The following is an 18,089-nucleotide window of genomic DNA, read 5'->3' as shown; positions in this document are numbered from 1 at the left end:
GTAATGAATTTCAGGGATCCCGAGTGGCGCAGCGGTCTAAGGCACTGCATCTCAATGCTAGAGGAGTCACTACAGTCCCTGGTTCGATTCCAGGCTGTATCACAACCAGCCGTGAGTGGGAGTCCTATAGGGCGGCGCACAATTGGCCCTGTGTTGCCCGGGTTAGTGTTAAGAATTTGTTCTTAACTGACTTGCCTAGTTACATTCAGCCCTCCATGCAATGAGTTTGACACCCCTGCTCTACCCCCTTTGTCATTCCCACTTGCTCTTCTCTTGTCTGAACGGTATCGAAAGCTTTCTTTGTTCAGGGTGGGATGTTGGCATAGGTTGCTGGCTCCAAGAAATACCCATTTCCTGTACAGCATTTTGGGGTCTTTTGCTTAGCTATTTTCTATCATCTCCTTTCCTTAAAATGTGTTCTCCTTGCCCCTATCCTTTTAAACAAGGTCAATGTTCATCTCTCTGGTTCTCACCCCCCCCCCATCTTCCATATTCTGTCTCCCATTTTGCTCAGTAGTTTCCCTCTGGGTTCTGAGTAGTCAAAGAATGTCATATCTCAATTCTCACCCCACTTTGCATCTGCCCCCCCACCCCTTACTCAGCTCATGTTTTTCTCTTCTCTTTTATATTTAAAGATGTGTAACAACTTGCCAGACAGCATTAATGCTCATTTCCTGTGCTGGGTTCTTTCTCACATTTTAGTAGCTAGCTCATATCTGCTTCTAGTGCTCTCTCCTCTCCACTAGGAGGTGCATTTCATACAACACTCACCATTGCGTCATCTCACTGAAGACTGGGATCAGGAGTACTGTACATTCAATGTGCCCCCAACAGTACTGAGTGCATTCATGGTGTATAGGCGGCAGTATGTTTTTTAAAGAGCACATGGCTCAAGGTTTTTTGGCTTTGTAGTTTATAAAGAAAATGGATCATATTGTGAGACCAAGGAGTGTTAATTTTAATGACATGTTATGATCTATTGACCAGAGGAAGTGTTATTTGCTGTTAGATAAGGATATTGAATGCTTGATATACAATATGTTACATGGAAAGGTAATATGCTTGTTTTTAAAAGAGCTGTACTATTAGAGAGAACATTTTGGGTTGGAAACTTTTTTGCTGATAAAATAACAAGGTAGGAGTTTCAAGTTGTCGGAATTGTCAATGGCTTGTTTTCTGACAAGGCTTTGAGACTGATTCAGAGCTGTAATGTAGACCATTTGCAATTTTTTTTAAATATGCATTTTGGAAACAAGCTTTGCTTACATGCTTTAGGCAGTAGGGTAGAGCAATGCCTCAACTTGAAGATAAATTGTTTTGGGGATCATTGCAGGTCTTAGTATTGCTGTCCTGAATGATACTTCACAACTTCCAATTTCACCCGACCCTACGCTGTTCATAGCAAGGCAAACGTTCTGCTTGTAATGTTGGTCAGATAATTAATTTGCTAAAATCATTAAGACATCACCAACAATCTACTGTAACTATCGATATTAATCTTATTTCTTTTGAACTTTTATTTCAAGGACTAGGGCAATATAGATATTGTGATAATGTAAAACTTTTTTATTTTATTTTAACCAATCAGGGACGTTTTTCCTTAATGCACTGTCGCTGGGGGCAATACAAGGCCACGTTCAGTTGCCAAACGTTGTCGAACGTTGCAGATAGAAATGGCATGAATAGAGCTGATGCGTTCGTATTCTTCATGTCAGAGGCGTTTGTTCTACATAGCCTATTTCTATCCGAACGTATCAAAACGTTAAGTCCTGCTGAACGCGCCCCAGGCTAGAAAAGCTCAAATATAAATGAATCAAAAACGTTAAATAAAAATAAAATGATAATGTTTTATTTTTATGTAATTTGTTTTCCAACCAATCACAAATCCTGTCTCTGTTACCGGGTAGAAAATAAAAAATAGTGAATTTGTACTTTGTCTGTTTTTGTCTTAAAGATGATACAATATGGAAGTTTTTCTCGAGTGTTGGCTGTATGGTTCGTATGCATGATGTGCAATATAAACTTTTGCTCATGGGTGTGGGGAGGTTGGCCCCCCTTCTGTCTAAAGAAGTAATTTCTGGACAATATTACTGTCCATAATTGTGGGCCATTTTTGTCTCAAGAAACGGCCAATATTCCATAATGGAACTTTAAATGAGCCATGGTTTGTGTATAATGTAAGATAAAATGACGCTATAGGCCACTAATGGTGAATTACCCATAATGTGATACATACTACATATTGTATGTTTGAGATTACATTTTAAATGGGCGCCATCTAGTGTATACAACAACGTATGCAGTTAATCTATAGGAAATCATTTATAGTAAAATTGTATTATAGGGAGAAATAGGCGGAGCATCAATGCACGTTTCTATTTTGCACATTGCCCTATCAATTCCGATCATATAAAACAGCTGAACCAAATCTCAAATCAATAACAGACAAAGCGAAACTGGAACGGAGTCAGGTCAGCCTTGGTGAATTGTTTGGGCTAAGATATAATTCAAACTGTAAATGTATCCTTGTGATTGCTCAAAAAGTAAGTTTGCCTAATGTAATTGATCTCTAAATTCCGAATTGACCTGAACGGGTACAATGGATTTGCAGTGCAGGTGACCCTTATTAATTTAGTAGTTGACGTGTTTTGTTTATAGCTGGACGCTGCAGTTGTACAAACTGCTGATGTGCCACAAAGTAAGTGCATGTGTTGATCTGTTTGAGCTCGGAACAAAATTGTTATACCCACAGTAACTTCTGCTAAATATGTGTATTTGATAGCGTCGCTTTGTTTCGACGGATTGCACTTTAACGGATGGAGCTGGAGAAATGTACACTTAGACTCGCTATGGGATGTAAGGACTGACTATCCAATAACTAATATATAGTTGTAGCTTTAGTATTCTCTTTTGTAAGCATTTTATATTGTGTGCTGATGGAATAGGCCTACGACAGTTAAACTAAGCGCATTAAAGTTAAATTCTTAAAGAATCAATGGGTACATGTCGTGAATTTGTCAAAATAGCTGTAACAAGTGCAGATTAAAGTTTTTTTTAAAAACTTTACAGATTAGTTGTGAACAATTGGTAACCACGTCTTCTAGACTGAACATCCCAAACCAATGAGGATTCGAACAAAAAAAATGGGCCCGGGTAGGCGTGCATTACACCGAGAGATTATTGCGTTCGTTTAAGAACGGGCTGCCTCCTGGGCGTGAGCCAGGTGCCCGGAGAAAGCCCACGGCGAAGTCGGCTCTAAGTGACGTAATTATGCGAGAGGAGTAATAAGTAGGATTTCCTTCACGTGTAATAGTAATTTCTAACTAGCTGCCTTCCCCATGAAAACAACTAGTTTGCAAATTCGGTGCGGTGCAGATTAATGATTGTTCGATTTGCGAACCGGCTCCTCCCTCACCGCCTTTGCCCGCTCACATCATGGGCTGTGCCCCGCTGCTTGGCATTATCAAATCCGCCCAGTGTCAACGCGCAACCCACCATTGAGATTTAAGAGCTAAATTGACTATCCTAGTGTCCCTTTAAAGCATGGGTTCCCAAACTCGGTCCTGGGGCCCCCCTTGGGTGCACGCTTTGATTTTTGCCCAAACACTACACAGTGGATTCAAATCAACTCATCAAGCTTTGATTATTTGAATCAGCTGTGTAGTGCTTGGGCAAAAATCTAAACATGGGCCCAAGATCCAAGTTTGGAAACCCTGCTTTAAAGGAATCCTTCACCTGAAATTAGAGTTGCATATCTTTCCTTACATTGTAAGCATTTAGTGCAATATCTAAATAATAATTTTAAAATGGAATATCCACTGTCAAACTCTGGATGCTGCCACTAGTGGCATGTCTGTAACATTCAGCTGAACTTTTAGCCCAGATAAAATGCCTTCAGGCCTGTTATATAGCAGCCACAGGTCTTGTTAGAAAACCAGTCATGGTCATTAATCAGTACTAATCTCTTCTATCATTTCTCCAGATTGTTGTTCCTTTTGCCCGACTGGTTGCAGCAAGTGTGCCTCTGGTTGTGTGTGCAAGACGTGCGACACAAGCTGCTGTCAGTGAGGGCTTGACGCATGACACTCCATGTCCTCTACCCGTGCACGTGACATTATCCCTGTTGTACGACACAAGAGCATTGTAATAAATTGCAGCTCCAATTTTGGATGCCTTCAATCATGTGAAACTGTCTCCTTGCTTTAGTGAGCACTAATGTGAATTCCAGTGATATTACCATTTCCTTGGAAAGTTAAATGTCTGGCCAAGTAAACATGTGATCTGTCTGATTGTAGTGGGTACCACCTGGGGCCAAAATCAGGCCCTTGCTGGTATAGGGGGACTTTGCATGTCTTCCTTATTCAGTGGCGCCATAGATTGAAAATTGTTCATAGGACATGGGGGTGGTATCCACTGTCCTTGATAAAACCTCAGTGATTCCAGTTTTCTGGCTTCTTAAATCTAGACATCTGCTAAGTGTTCTATTGCCTCACACTGGCTGCGTTTAGACAGGCAGCCTAATTATGATCTTTTTTCAATAATTGGTATTTTGACCAATCACATTTCAGTTGACCCATTGGTAGGAAGAAATATCAGAATTGGTCTGCCTGTGTAAATTAATTTTAATAGGCCAACATCGTAATATTGGCTTTGTATTTAACCCAGGCGTATAGGCTTAATCAAGGTCTGGAAAACTGGCCCAAAACTTCAGTGTAGTTGGTGTGTTGGAATGGGCTCGATCTACAATGATTTGTACCTCAAGCCTGGGTAGTTACAAGCTTACACTGATGTGTTATCCCCTCGGTGTCCCGTGCAAGACACCCAGCAAGACCATGAAGGACCACTGACATACCACTGCTTACGCCAATGTAGTAGATGGCTGAGACGGGGTCCTTAGCCATGGATTCTGTCGATGTAACAGTTATTTGAGAGGGTTATCAATATGTTTAACGTGAAAGTTCTGTTAAACTGACATTTATAAATAACGACTGTCCATTCAAGCAACTGAAACCCAACCTACTATGACCAGGTACAACCAACAGTATTACTAGAACTAAAGGACATCCTCTCCCTATTGACAAATGGCCTGTGAGAGATTTCGTAACGGGCGTAAAATTGACCTTGGCACTAGCCAATGAAAAACAACGGATATGGCCCTAGTTCGGTTTCACTGCAGCAGTGTTACTCGCATACCTCAGTGGTTGTTCGCCCAACTTCTGATACGAGAATAACAAACATTAAAAAAATATATATTCCTTCCCTCGGGTCAGTCGTTTTGCTGTGGAAACTAGCTAATTTGATTACATTTGCAGCGTTGAATCAACGAGGCAACACCAAGAAATTGTGCTGTGTTTTGGCGGATCAGCTAGCTACGTAACGTTAGCTAGCTGACTCGACATCTGACATAGCCAGCTAGCGGCTAGCTAGCAACCACTACGGATACAATCAAGCTAACGGCTTTCGTTATCAAATACTCCCAGGTAATGTTATGCTAAATATAACTGTAGACTGACTTTTATATAAATCAATATAGCTAGTTATATTTATCGTGTTTACTTATGCCTGAGTCAGACGCTAACTAGCTAGACTTTCAGCTTAACGCTATGTCCTGCGGTACCTAGCTGCTAGCTATGATGCTAATTTAGACATCAAAATCAGAAGGCTAGCTAGCTGGTCAGTTTGCTTGTTTCTAACATAACCTTACTGATGTTTGAGCTAGAACTAGCTTATCGAAGCCGTACATAAAGGCTAATGTTAGCTTGTATGGGGATATGAGGACGACTTGACTCAGTTGTGGGTGGTTGTCAGTCGCATCGCCTTGTCCCTTGACCCCGACCCCCTGTCCTTTCAGCATGCTGATGGTGGGAGGCGATGGACGGATGCAGTAAAATGAGTGTGATGGAGCTGTGTGAGACGGATGATCTGGCCACCAGCTTGGTGCTGGACCCCTTGCTGGGGTTCAGCACTCATAAAATGAATGTCAGGTAATCTCTTTAAACCTATCCATTATATTTGACAAAAGTGTGTGAAATGACAAACTTTTGCCATAATGTATGCATTGTACCATTTTTCTTGTGCTTGGTCATGATGGTTCCTCTATGCGTCTAGTAATCAGTCTTCATCAGGCAGTTAAGGCACAACTTCAGCGTTCTTCAAAGAGAAGTGGAAAAGTTAATTCACAATTGCAAAGAACAGCACACACCTAATTCTTGTCGCCCTGCAGTCCCCCCCCAGAGGTCCGTCGTTGGGGCTACCTCAAAGAGACTCTGCTACGCTTCCAACGCACACATGATTTGCAGGCCACCTTTGAGGCCCTTACAGTGGGAGACTGGGCCTGTGACTACTTCACTGGACTGGGAACACATCGTCTGGAACTACTGAAACAGCATGTAAGTGTGTGTTTGCAGGATCAGTTAACCCTGTTATATCAGTGTGCACTAGAAGTAAGTTTTTGATTGCCCCTTCCTTTCTTTAGTCAGTGTAATTTTAAATTTGTTCATTTACTTTTGTTGGCCTCTGTCATTTTTTTCTTATTAGTTTGGGTAGTTAGCTAATATTACCTATTTTCACTCTGTGGGTATTCATGATTGTGTGCATGAAGATGCTTGGCTATATGCATGGTCTTGACAGCTATTATTTCTTCAGGTGTATCGCTACCTCTGTGCCTTCCTGTTGGATAGTGGTGTCCAGATTGAGTCATGTGACCGATACTCTTCAGAAACCAACGGAGCAAAGATAACCTCTACCAAGCACTGGTAAGGATCAACTTATTTTAACAGTTCATTCAATAGTCATGTGTAACTGCAGATGACATAAATCTTGTCTGTGTTTTTATATATCATGTTTAACTCTGATGCTGAATGCTGCAGGTTTGTAGGTGAGCGGATGGAGGTTCTGTTGGGTTGTATAGCCGAGCTGAGTCCAGCAGACAGTGCTGTTCTGAGAGCAGGGGTGAATGACTTTAGTGTGATGTACTCCACTCGTAAGCGCTGTGCACAACTCTGGCTTGGGCCTGCGGCTTTCATCAACCACGGTGAGTTTTTCAAGATTCAACCCCAGTTACTGTCTGCCACACTGTACACACACTAAAACAGAAACCCACTGTGCATACCTATCACAGAAAACACAGACAGAGCATCTGCTTATGGGATTTCTCTTAATTAGGCATTCCTAACAAGTCATACATTAGATCTAGAGTGATCAAATCAAATGCACTCATGTAATCCTGGTATTTAATGTGCTCACCTACAGCAGAGCTTCACAGGATTTGCTAATGGTCAATACTTTTATTATACAGACGCATGGCACAATTTCCAGTGTTTTTAAGTTGTTATATCTGTATTGTAACCATACGCTTGTTTCTGTTTCCTGGGTGAAGACTGCAGACCAAACTGTAAGGTAATCAACAATGTTATGTATTATTAGTCATGTTACTCTTCTATATTTTTAATCACTCTGTGTGTTTGTTCCTGTTAAGCATTGTTCCCTTTTTATAGAAGTGTTGTTATACATGATTATTGTTATTATCCTCTTCGTCAGTGTATTGTGCTTGTACTATTATGGTTTTATTGTTGGAAGTGTTACATCCCCAGGGCTAGCGATGTCACCTTGTTTCTTCCCTCACCTCCCCCTTCTCTCCAGTTTGTTCCTGGCGATAAGAATGGAGGCTGTGTAAAAGTGGTGAGGCCCATCGCACCTGGGGAGGAGATCACCTGTTACTATGGCGACAGCTTTTTTGGAGAAGACAATGAAATGTGTGAATGCTGCACCTGTGAGAGGTGAGAGGATTGAGACATATCTGCTCATTGTCTGAATGACCAGCTTAATTTACATACATACATACATACATACATACATACATACATACATACATACATACATACATACATACGGTACCAGTCAAAAGTTTGGACGCACCTAATCATTCAAGGGTTTTTCTTTATTTTTACTATTTTCTACAATGTAGAATAATAGTGAAGACATCAAAACCTTGAAATAACACATATAGAATCATGTACTAATCAAAAAAGTGTTAAACAGATCAAAAAATACATTTTAGATTCTTCAAAGTAGCCACCCTTTGACTTGACAGCTTTGCACACTCTAGGCATTCTCTCAACCAGCTTCACCTGGAATGCTTTTCCAACCGTCTTGAAGGAGTTCCCACATATGCTGCGCACTTGTTAGCTGCTTTTCCTTCACAATCTCAATTGGGTTGAGGTCGAGGGTTTGTGGAGGCCAGGTCATCTGATGCAGCACTCCATCACTCTCCTTCTTGGTAAAATAGCCCTTACACAGCCTGGAGGTGTGTTGGGACATTGTCCTGTTGAAAAATAAATGATAGTCCCACTAAGCCCAAACCAGATGGGATGCTGTATCACTGCAGAATGCTGTGGTTGCCATGCTGGTTAAGTGTGCCTTGAATTCTAAATAAATCACAGACGTGTCACCAACAAAGCACCATAACACCACCACCTCCATGATTTTACGGTGGGAAATACACATGCGGAGATCATCCGTTCACCCACACAGCGTCTCACAAAGACACGGCGGTTGGAACCAAAAATCTCAAATTTGGACTCCAGACCAAAGGACAAATTTTGACTGGTCTAATGTCCATTGCTCGTGTTTCTTGGCCCAAGCAAGTCTCTTCCTCTTATTGGTGTCTTTTAGTAGTGGTTTCTTTGCAGCAATTTGACCACGAAGGCCTGATTCACACAGTCTCCTCTGAACAGTTGATGTTGAGATGTCTGTTACTTGAACTCTGTGAAGCATTTATTTGGGCTGCAATTTCTGAGGCTGGTAACTCTAATAAACTTATCCTCTGCAGCAGAGGTAACTCTGGGTCTTCCATTCCTGTGGCGGTCCTCATGAGAGACAGTTTCATCACAGCGCTTGATGGTTTTGTGACTGCACTTGAAGAAACTTTCAAAGTTCTTGACATCTTCCGCATTGACTGACCTTCATGTCCTAAAGTAATGATGGACTGTTGTTTCTCTTTGCTTATTTGAGCTGTTCTTGCCATAATATGGATTTGGTATTTTACCAAATAGGGCTATCTTTTGAATACCACCCCTACCTTGTCAAAACACAACTGATTGGCTCAAACGCCTTAAGAAGGAAAGAAATTCCACAAATGAACTTTAAACAAGGCACACCTGTTAATTGAAATGCATTCCTGGTGACTACCTCATGAAGCTGGTTGAGAGAATGCCAAGAGTGTGCAAAGCTGTCAAGGCAAAGAGTGGCTATTTGAAGAATCTCAAATATAAAATATATTTTGATTTGTTTAACACTTTTTTTGGCTTACTACATGATTCCACGTGTTATTTCATAGTTTTGATGTCTTCACTAGTATTCTACAATGTAGAAAATAGTAAAAATAAAGAAAAACCCTTGAATGTGTCCAAACTTTTGACTGGTACTATATAATGACGTGTAACATTATACTATTTGTTTATTATTTAGAAAAGGAGAGGGTCACTTCCGACACAGAGAGAGGCAGCCTGGTTGTGATGACTCTAATGACCTGTCTGGCCAGAAGTACCGCCTCAGAGACACAGACCTTCGTCTTAACAGAGGGAAAGCACCCTGTCCTCCTACATTTCGGCCTACATTTACATTTTCAAATTCAGGTAAGTTTGTTTGTCTCTCGTTTCAAACTTTAAGCTAATGATGTTCATGTCTTTTAACAATGCCTGAAATTTTCATTCTAGGAAAATACAAGTGGTACTACGTATTGGTCATTGAGCAATAAACTGTCTTTATTGCTAAATGTATTGCAGATAAGACAGTTAGTGACAGTATGCAACTAGAATGTAATGTTAGGTGCAGTATGCATTTATTTGTTATGCTATTGGTGTTGCCTGAATTTCTTAGTTCTTTGTCTTCCTGTCTTAGCTATCCCTTCAAGGAATTCATTTACCCAGCAGATGAAGAGAAATGCTCTGATGATGAGCAGGAAGACCAAAAGGTTGAAACAGGAGGGGCAAAGGAGGATATCGGGAATCAAGCAGCAACGGCTGATAATGCCATCCCTATCAGAGGTGGTGTTGAGGAACCTTAGGGTTCGAGTACGGCGCCACACGTTCAACTTCTTGTTGAGCTGCAAGGACCCCACCAGCAAAGAGAGGGCCTTGCTGCACCAGCTTGAACATGTGGAGACAAAAGACAAGTGGAGGAAGGAACAATCTGCTCTCTACTGTACAACCAAAGAGAATGACAAAAAAGAGAAGAGCAGCAATACTTGTGAGTTAAACCTGAAGCCTTTCACTCTTCACCCTTCCTTGTCTTCTCAACAGAATGCTGGACCAGCAGTTTCTGGACAGATACTGGGTGGCAAGCCCCTTCGAGTGGTGGAAAAAGTATCTGTCCAGACAAGGATCTCTTCCAGAACAAGGAGCATGATCAGAAACTGTCACACACGCCAGTCTGTTTCCAGAGCCAAGAAGAACAACAAAATCATTAGCAAGCGCATTGAACTCACCAAACCCATTTGCAGAAAAAGCAACAGCGCAAGTCCTCAGAAACACATGGATAGCTGTAGTGGAAAAGATGCCACGCACAATGTTATCAAAGATATTCATGGAACCAATTGCATAACCATCGAAAATAACACCAGCGGCAACAACAATGATGTGGCATACATCAGCAACAGAACATACACTGGTGGAGGCGGGCCCAAAGGCAGCAAGGCTCAGGGTGCAGATCAGAAACCAGTGGATCTGAAAGTGGAAATCAAAACCATTGGAGAATCGGGGACTGATGGGACACTTGTGGCGAGCAAACCCTCTGGTAAAAGGGTTGAAGTTTGCCAAAGTGCTTTGGACAAAGCCAAGAAGCCTGGGAATCACCAGAAACCCATTAGTACTCCCCTTGTCACTACCACCCCTAGCACCATTTCTCTCTCTTCCCCCTCACTTGACCATGTTCCAGTAATGTCAGGACTGAAGCAAGTCACAGTTAGCTTGATAAGAGTGTCTGTGCCGGGAAGTGTAGCAGAAGAAAGGGCCTGTCCAGGATTGGAGGGAAAGGGCATTGTGAGAAGAGAGAGCAGCGTACCAGTGCAAGCAGAACAGATGGCTAGATCAGCTACACAGGGAGGAGAGGCAGACACCAGAGTGTCCAGGTCCCAGCAGAAGTCCATGGAGGAAGCAGGCAGAGAGTTGTCAGATGCTGAAGGTAAGAAAGGGGTGAGGGAAATGTATTTCAAGGCTAAGGTTAACAAAGTTGATGTAGGAAAGGGACAGACTGCTGTGGTGAAAGTCGATTTATTACATGGTGAGAAAGGGGCAGGTGAGAAGGTCATTGAAATAGAAGCTGCTGGTGGGGGGGAACAGGTTAGTGTGGCTGGGAAGGGGCATAGGGGGAGTGTGAAAGACATTGACAGAGGGGCAAAACTAAATAGTAAAAGTGTACAATCTCAAGTTGTTGGCTGTGATAAGAGGGTGCTTAGAGGGCGAAATGATGCAGAAGAACAGAGTAATGGAAAAGCAGGAGGACAAAATAGCAGAAGTTGTGACAGCATTATCAGAAAGGATGGAGGTAAGAATGAGAGGGTGTCTGAAATGGTAAAAAAGGGGAGTAGTATAACTATGGACAAGAAGGGTGTTGTCATCAAACAGGTGAGGGTTCTACTTTCTGATATTCTAAGAAAAGAGCGGGATCAGAAGGCTGGGGGCTCAGGAAGTGGGAACACAGGAAAGAAAGATCTAATTTCCTCCAACCATAAGCAAATGGAAGATGGCAGAAAGGCAAATAATGATGGCGGGAAAGAGGTTAATATATTATCTGATGCACAGACAAATAGTTTGCCTCATGCAAAAACACAAAGTATGTTAATTTCCAAACGGGGGAAAGGAAGGGCTAGTAAGCTGAAACTTGAGGGTCCAGGCCAAGACTTGCATATTCACTCGCCACAAAGTAATGATGATTTAATCCCAGCGAAAGATAGGCTTTCCAAGTCTCCCCCTCCTTCTTCAGAATATCTTCAGACACACACCCAGGCCAACATTCCTCTGAAGAAACGGATGTTCCGTAATTCTGTGGAGACTGACTCTGAGCAGAGTATCAACTCTCCTGTGTCAGAGCCATCCTCCAAGGACCTCAAACCCTCCACAGAGCTGAGGCAGAATCTTACTCTGTGTTCAGGAAGAGAAATCAAAGCTATCAAAGTGTTGGAGGACAGCGGTAGAGGTGGGTTGCGGTCTAATAGTGACCCTAAGTCTACCGTTTCAGAGTTTTGGGTCCAATCTCGGACACAGACCATCAAGAGGACAGCAAAACAAAATGCAACGCCCAGAATGCTGCGTCCCAGAGTCAATCAGCTGGAACAAGCCCGGCCACGGAGGAGTGCAGGAAAGTATAAAAGAGGGACCCGAGACTCAGAGGTACTGGAGAATGAATCTGATGAGGACAAACACAAAGCAGGACATGATGAAATCTCACTGGATTCTAAAAAAGAACATGTAAATGAAGGAGAGAAGAAGACAGAATCACATACTGAGTTACTGAATTCACTCGCCTCTCAAACATGCAAGGAAGAGAACGGGAAAGGGCAGAGCCTCAACTTCAAAATTCGTTTTAAGAGAAAGAGGGGTAAAGTGTGGGAGTTGGACAGACCTGCAGGAGGAGAGGATTTGATTATTGAAGCAGAAAAGTCTATTGATTCACAACAATTGGAGCCTTATAGGGCCATTTTAGATTCTGTGTCAATCTTAAACTTAGAAATGGAGAAGGGTGCCCAGGTAGATGGGAAGGAGACTCATGACGTACGATTTTGGAAGAGACGTAAAGTTAGACGAGACAGATTGGGGAGTTTGAAAGATAGAGGTCCCATTTTGATGAACAGGCAAAGTGAGGTTGTAGCTGTAGACTCGAAAGAGAAAAAAAAGGAACAGGGGGAGCTCAGTGAGGTAGAGATAAGTGAGGTAGAGATAAATGAGGTGCTAGACGAGGTTATTTATGGAGTAAAGCAACTGCCAGGAGAAAAGGGCCATACAACTTCTAGTGAGGGTATGTCTGTCGGAGTGGGGGGACTGCAATGTGACTATCAAGTCACACCAAGTCCTGTTAGAATCTGTGAAAAAGAGAAAGATATTCCATCCTTGGCTGAAGACGGAGAACAAGTGAAGGATACTTGTATTGGAGTAGAGAGTAGTTTGGTTGACAGTGGGGCACTGCATGAACACAAAGTAAAGGATGAGGACCAACCCTTGCCACGGATCAAACTGAGGAGAAAAATACAGGGTGTATGGGAGGTGGACAGCCAGGAGTTGGAGCAGAGTGAAGCAAAGTCTGAAAAAGAGAAGAAGGAAATGACATGCGTTAAGCCAAAAGAAGAGTGCCCTTCTCAACCGCCCACCTGCCAGAAACTCAACAGTGCAATCAAGTGCAACACTTTAAAAGATTCCTCTGCTGTTCTTCTGAAAAAAGAACCTCCCCCCCTCACTTTATCTCTCTCACCCTTGACCCTTAACTCACCTCAACCTGTGGGTTCTGATGTGAGGGCCTATGCTCCTGAAACAATGAATGATAGGGCCATGCCAAAAATCACTAATAAGGGAGGAAGGGGAAGGGGACGGAAAGAAAGGCAGAAAACAGAGACTGCTCGTAAGGTTGCAACTGGAGAGATGGGAACTTCTTGTCTTAGTCATAACCTGCTACAGATAGACAACAGTCTTTCTAGACTCTCAGAAGGATTATGTCAGTCACAATCCTTAGAAAAAAACATACCTTCTGATTACACTGCTTCCACCTCAAAGATTCCATCCCAGTCTCAGTCTCAGTCTCCACCGTTCAGTTTTCCAGAAAGGATGCTTTCCACAGAATCCAGCTTTGCTAATTGTTGTGAAGATCTCCTCGACTTCCAGTGTCTCAATCTTGAAGGGTTCTATCATCCACAGAACATCCTCCAAACCTCTCCAATAGACCTCTGTCCAATGGATCCACCCAGCGGGCCCTTTAGTAGTCCCCTTTCTCATAGCCCCTCGGATGCTTGGAACCCAGAAACCCCATACCTTGGCCCTCCAAGCCCAGGAAGTATCTTCAATGCAGAGGATCAGCAATTTCTTAATGGTCTTGTGTGCTCCAAAAATGAGTCTCTCCCTTTGGATTGTGGAGTTAAGGATACTTCCAAAGACAGAGGACAGCTCAATGCAAATTTTTGTTTTACACCCCTGAGCAGCGCTGAGGGGACTTTCATGGATCGCTTTTTGATGAAAAATCCTGGGATGAAATTGTCAAAAGAAGATTCTAAGACACAAGCCTTATCTTCAGCAGCCAAAACCCACTACTCTCAGAAAGAATCATTCATGTTTAATACAAATACTCCATCCATCTGTTCCCATTCCCACAATACCCCAGTCAATGTTCTCAATCAGAGCACCAATGGTACTAAGGCTAGTTCTGCTCATTCCAATTTTTCTAAGGTCCAGCCTCAAGTCAAAACTCCGGGTCCCTTCCACCTGATGAGCTCTTCCAACAAATCTCAATCTTTTTCCACCTCTCAGCCAGTGCCAAGTTCCTTCAAAACTGGGCCCCAGAATTACTCAGTCAAGTCCGTCCATTCACCTCAAGTGGTTTCTAACAAGTTTGGCTCACAATTAAATCCTAATGTAGGAGATGCTTTTCGCAACACGTATGACAAAAGCTCTAGTGTGATCCAGAGTGTGCTGAAGTTTCAAGGAGGGAAACCAAGTCAGAATTTGAATAGTGCCCCTTCTAAAGTTAATATTGTCGCTGGCAACCCTAAAATTGCGGCCAAACCTCATATTGCCAAATCTAGGTACAGTGACACTGACAAGGTCCACCAGAGTAACAAATGTTCAGGTTTTAGCACTGGCGGACATAAAGGTAGCATGCCCAGTTATAGCATCATTTCAGGAAAAGATCCAGTTCGTCTCAATGCATCAAACTACCCCATCAAGTCAAATCTTCCCAATGACAAAGTCCATCCAGATTATTTCCAGACATCCAGTAAAAGTACAACGACAGCTTTGGAGAAGTCGCCCTCTGACAAACCTCAATACACTGAAACCAGCTTCGGCAGCAAAAACTTCTCCACTCTCCCAAGGCCTTTCTTTTTCCCCAGCCAAGCACCTCAGAGTTATGGGTCTCCCCATGGCAAACGTTTGAATCAGGACAAGCCCTGTGCTGCTGTGCACTCCCAGAACCCTCACTCTTCCTATGCCACATCGGCGTCACCTGACAAACTGTGTTACGATTCCTCAGACTTGACCTTTTCCACCTCGCTCTCTCCCTCTATGTCTCAGCACAATAGCCCCCAAGTAGCACACAACTCTCCCTCTGGATCACAGACACCAGCTAACAAACAGCAGCCCCCCTCCTCCTCCTTCTCCTACTCTTATGGTCACCAAGGTCCACCTTATGTGGTCAACTTTACTGGTGACCACTCAGTCACCATGGGCCTGGGAGATTACCCAGGGTCTCCACCCACCAACTATACGTACCGCTGCCTCATGGAGCCTTCGGGCACCCAGGGAAGGCTGGTTCTGGAGCCATGTGGACCCCAACTCTCACACTCACCATCTTTCTCTGTGGGGGGCTTTTCAGGGCTTAAAGGCCAGGATGACCACTGCAAGAGGGACATACAACAGCAGTGCCAGCCCATAGACCACCCACCAATATCCCACCATGCTCCCACATCCTCCCACTCCTTGAGTACCCCGGTCTCAGACCGTAAGCCCAAAAGACTGAGGCTAGTGGTTACTGATGGGCTAGTGGATCTGGACCTCCAGTATACAGACTGATTTATACCTGTTCTCATCTGACTTTGATGCAGCTTGTAATATATCAACATTATTGTACAGAATTGTTCATGAGGAGCATATCTCTGCCCTGATGTTTTTTAAACAGCAATTTACACAGTCTACCTATCATTATGTTTGTTTAATGGTTACTGGTGTTTGTTCTAATCCCTCTCTTGGATACTGTTATGATATGAATGTCTCAGAGAAGGTTTTATTGACATCTGTGGGGATCGAGTAATGCTTATGCTTAACAGTTTTACTTCTATTTATTTTGTGAATACAACCATCTTCTGTGTAAGTTCAGTGATTTGCAAGAGGAAAATATGTAGTGAATAGATCAGTCAGTCTCCACAATGCTTTTCTGGCATGACGTCCTTTCATAGTCTGTCATAGCAGAGGTTAGCCTCAAGGTGGGCACATTGAACCCTCTAGTTAGTGGTATGTGGAGGCCTTCTTATTGTACTGTAACAAAGTTGACATGTCAGGAAGATAGGCCTAAACAAACCGTTTGCACATTCTACAACATGATTACTTTGACATAAAAATTAGTTTTTAAGTTTTAAAACAAGTGTGTCTCTATCATGTTTCTGTGATTTTGGGCAGTAGGGCTTTGATTCCAGTCGGTTTAAGTACTGTCTACGAGCTCTAAAATGTACAGTTTTATTGGATCTGCTCTGTTTCACTAAGTACATAGACTTGCAAGTGTGTGTGGGAGTGAGGAGGAATTTTAGGTACCATGCTTTTCTGTATATGGTATGTTTGTGCACTGCCTTGCCAATTTGAGTGAAGATTAGCAGTCAATGGTGCATTAAGAAATGCACAGTGCATCAACAGTGTGTGTAGTGTAGAATGACTTCCAGGCCTGTAAATTCCAGGACAACTCCACTGAGGGGTGGCGTGCATGACATGAACTGCAGCTCTGCAGCCGCTGTCCAGAGCACCCACAGTATTCGAGGGAGGGAGACCGGGTGGGTGGGAGACTGACTGCAATGTTTTCTGCAGAATTCGTTTTTTTCTTTGGTCTTGTGTAGGTCAAGGGGTAGATGATACTGTATTAGTGGGGCAACTTGGACTAAGTGGGTACATTTTGTGTTCCCTCCCTTCCTTCTTTCCCCTCTATCCACACTGAGAATACTTGGTGCTTATGGCATTATTTATGAAGCAACTTCAAAGCAATCTGTTGTGAATTAGAACAAGGACAGTTACTTGATAATCTTGCTTTTAGTCTTGTCTCGCTCATTACTTAATTGGATCACACTGGTTAGGCTAGTTGTGTAGATGGTGATCACAATGAAATGTTATCTGAGAAATGTGTAGTCAGCCACGTGGTTGCATGTATTATTTTTACATCCATGAATGAGATTCACATTTTTGAAATGGACGTTGCTCTTACACGTGTGTAATGTCATTTGAGCATTCCACTTTCCTCATCTAGACATCGTTCCAGTAGCAATCCAACAGAGGTACTCAATAGGACTACATCATCTTATGTAAAACCATGAAGCAGTCATGTCTGTATTATTATTATTATTATTATTATTATTATTATTATTATTATTGAAAATGGTGCTTTATTGTAATTTAATATTTTACATATAATATTGATTGTTCCAGATATGAAAGGTTTGTTTATATTACATGATAGAACATATTGTTTATTTACTTTTAAAAAAATCTAACATTTCATTTATGGTTCCCCAACGTCTCCCCTGGACCGAGATTTAGAGTTGATTCAGGTGGTGATATATAATCAGCCTTTTGAAGAGGTAAACATTCTAATGGTCGGCTGTAGAATTGTAAAATGTAAATCATTAAAGAAAAATGCGTTCTTTTTTTGAATTAAGCTTTGGATGTGTCTTCACAATTTATTCGTGGTATGACATGTATTTATTGGTTCAACAAACCCCCTTGTGTCGTGTCGCATGAAGCTGTATTATGAACCATGATCCATTTCTAGATTTGTGGATCGTCTGAAGCATGCTATGTTCAACTTGTAATGTTAGCTTACAGTGCCTAGCTAGTTAATCATTTTGCTTAATTAAATACAGTAATTATATTATTTGACTGAATTTGTTTGGTTGCAACCATTGTAGTCCACAGAAAATGATGTAAACTATATTGACTTATTTGTTCATTCAGCCATTTTGTTATACTGTAGTTTATGAAAATACCAAACTTCTAACAGTGCATATGTTTAGGGGTGGAAAAACAATATGCTGGTTTGATTGTTAGATTGAAAGCTTCCTTCAGGCAACTACTTCCTTATTTCCTCGACATATTTACACAAGCTTTCATATTCCTTTCTTGACTGGATGTGTG

At 42.3% G+C, this 18,089-nt stretch overlaps 1 protein-coding gene across 2 annotated transcripts; it reads left to right on the top strand.

Moving 5' to 3' along the window:
* Nucleotides 1–5,145: 5,145 nt before the first annotated feature.
* kmt5c (lysine methyltransferase 5C) lies at nt 5,146–17,613 on the top strand. 2 transcript variants are annotated; one of them, XM_045715305.1, is made up of 10 exons: nt 5,147–5,480; nt 5,852–5,984; nt 6,224–6,389; nt 6,646–6,755; nt 6,870–7,033; nt 7,379–7,398; nt 7,642–7,778; nt 9,469–9,635; nt 9,901–11,181; nt 15,574–17,613. In XM_045715305.1, the coding sequence occupies exons 2-10, from the start codon at nt 5,872–5,874 to the stop codon at nt 15,768–15,770; spliced, it is 2,355 nt and encodes a 784-aa protein (XP_045571261.1). In that variant the 5' UTR covers nt 5,147–5,480; nt 5,852–5,871; the 3' UTR covers nt 15,771–17,613. The 2 variants fall into 2 exon arrangements, with proteins under 2 accessions (XP_014049366.2, XP_045571261.1); XM_014193891.2 differs by having other exon boundaries at nt 5,146–5,480; nt 9,901–17,613.
* Nucleotides 17,614–18,089: the final 476 nt, after the last annotated feature.

The sequence above is a fragment of the Salmo salar genome, chromosome ssa03, assembly GCF_905237065.1.
Source record: "Salmo salar chromosome ssa03, Ssal_v3.1, whole genome shotgun sequence".
Classification (NCBI taxonomy): Eukaryota; Metazoa; Chordata; class Actinopteri; order Salmoniformes; family Salmonidae; genus Salmo; species Salmo salar.
This window is presented reverse-complemented; position numbering and strand designations above follow the sequence as displayed.

Coding starts and splice junctions, on each gene's coding strand:
- kmt5c (XM_014193891.2), top strand. CDS start 5,872: ATGGACGGATGCAGTAAAATGAGTGTGATGGAGCTGTGTGAGACGGAT. Junction 5,985..6,223: donor ACTCATAAAATGAATGTCAG/GTAATCTCTTTA, acceptor GTCGCCCTGCAG/TCCCCCCCCAGAGGTCCGTC. Junction 6,390..6,645: donor TGGAACTACTGAAACAGCAT/GTAAGTGTGTGT, acceptor TTATTTCTTCAG/GTGTATCGCTACCTCTGTGC.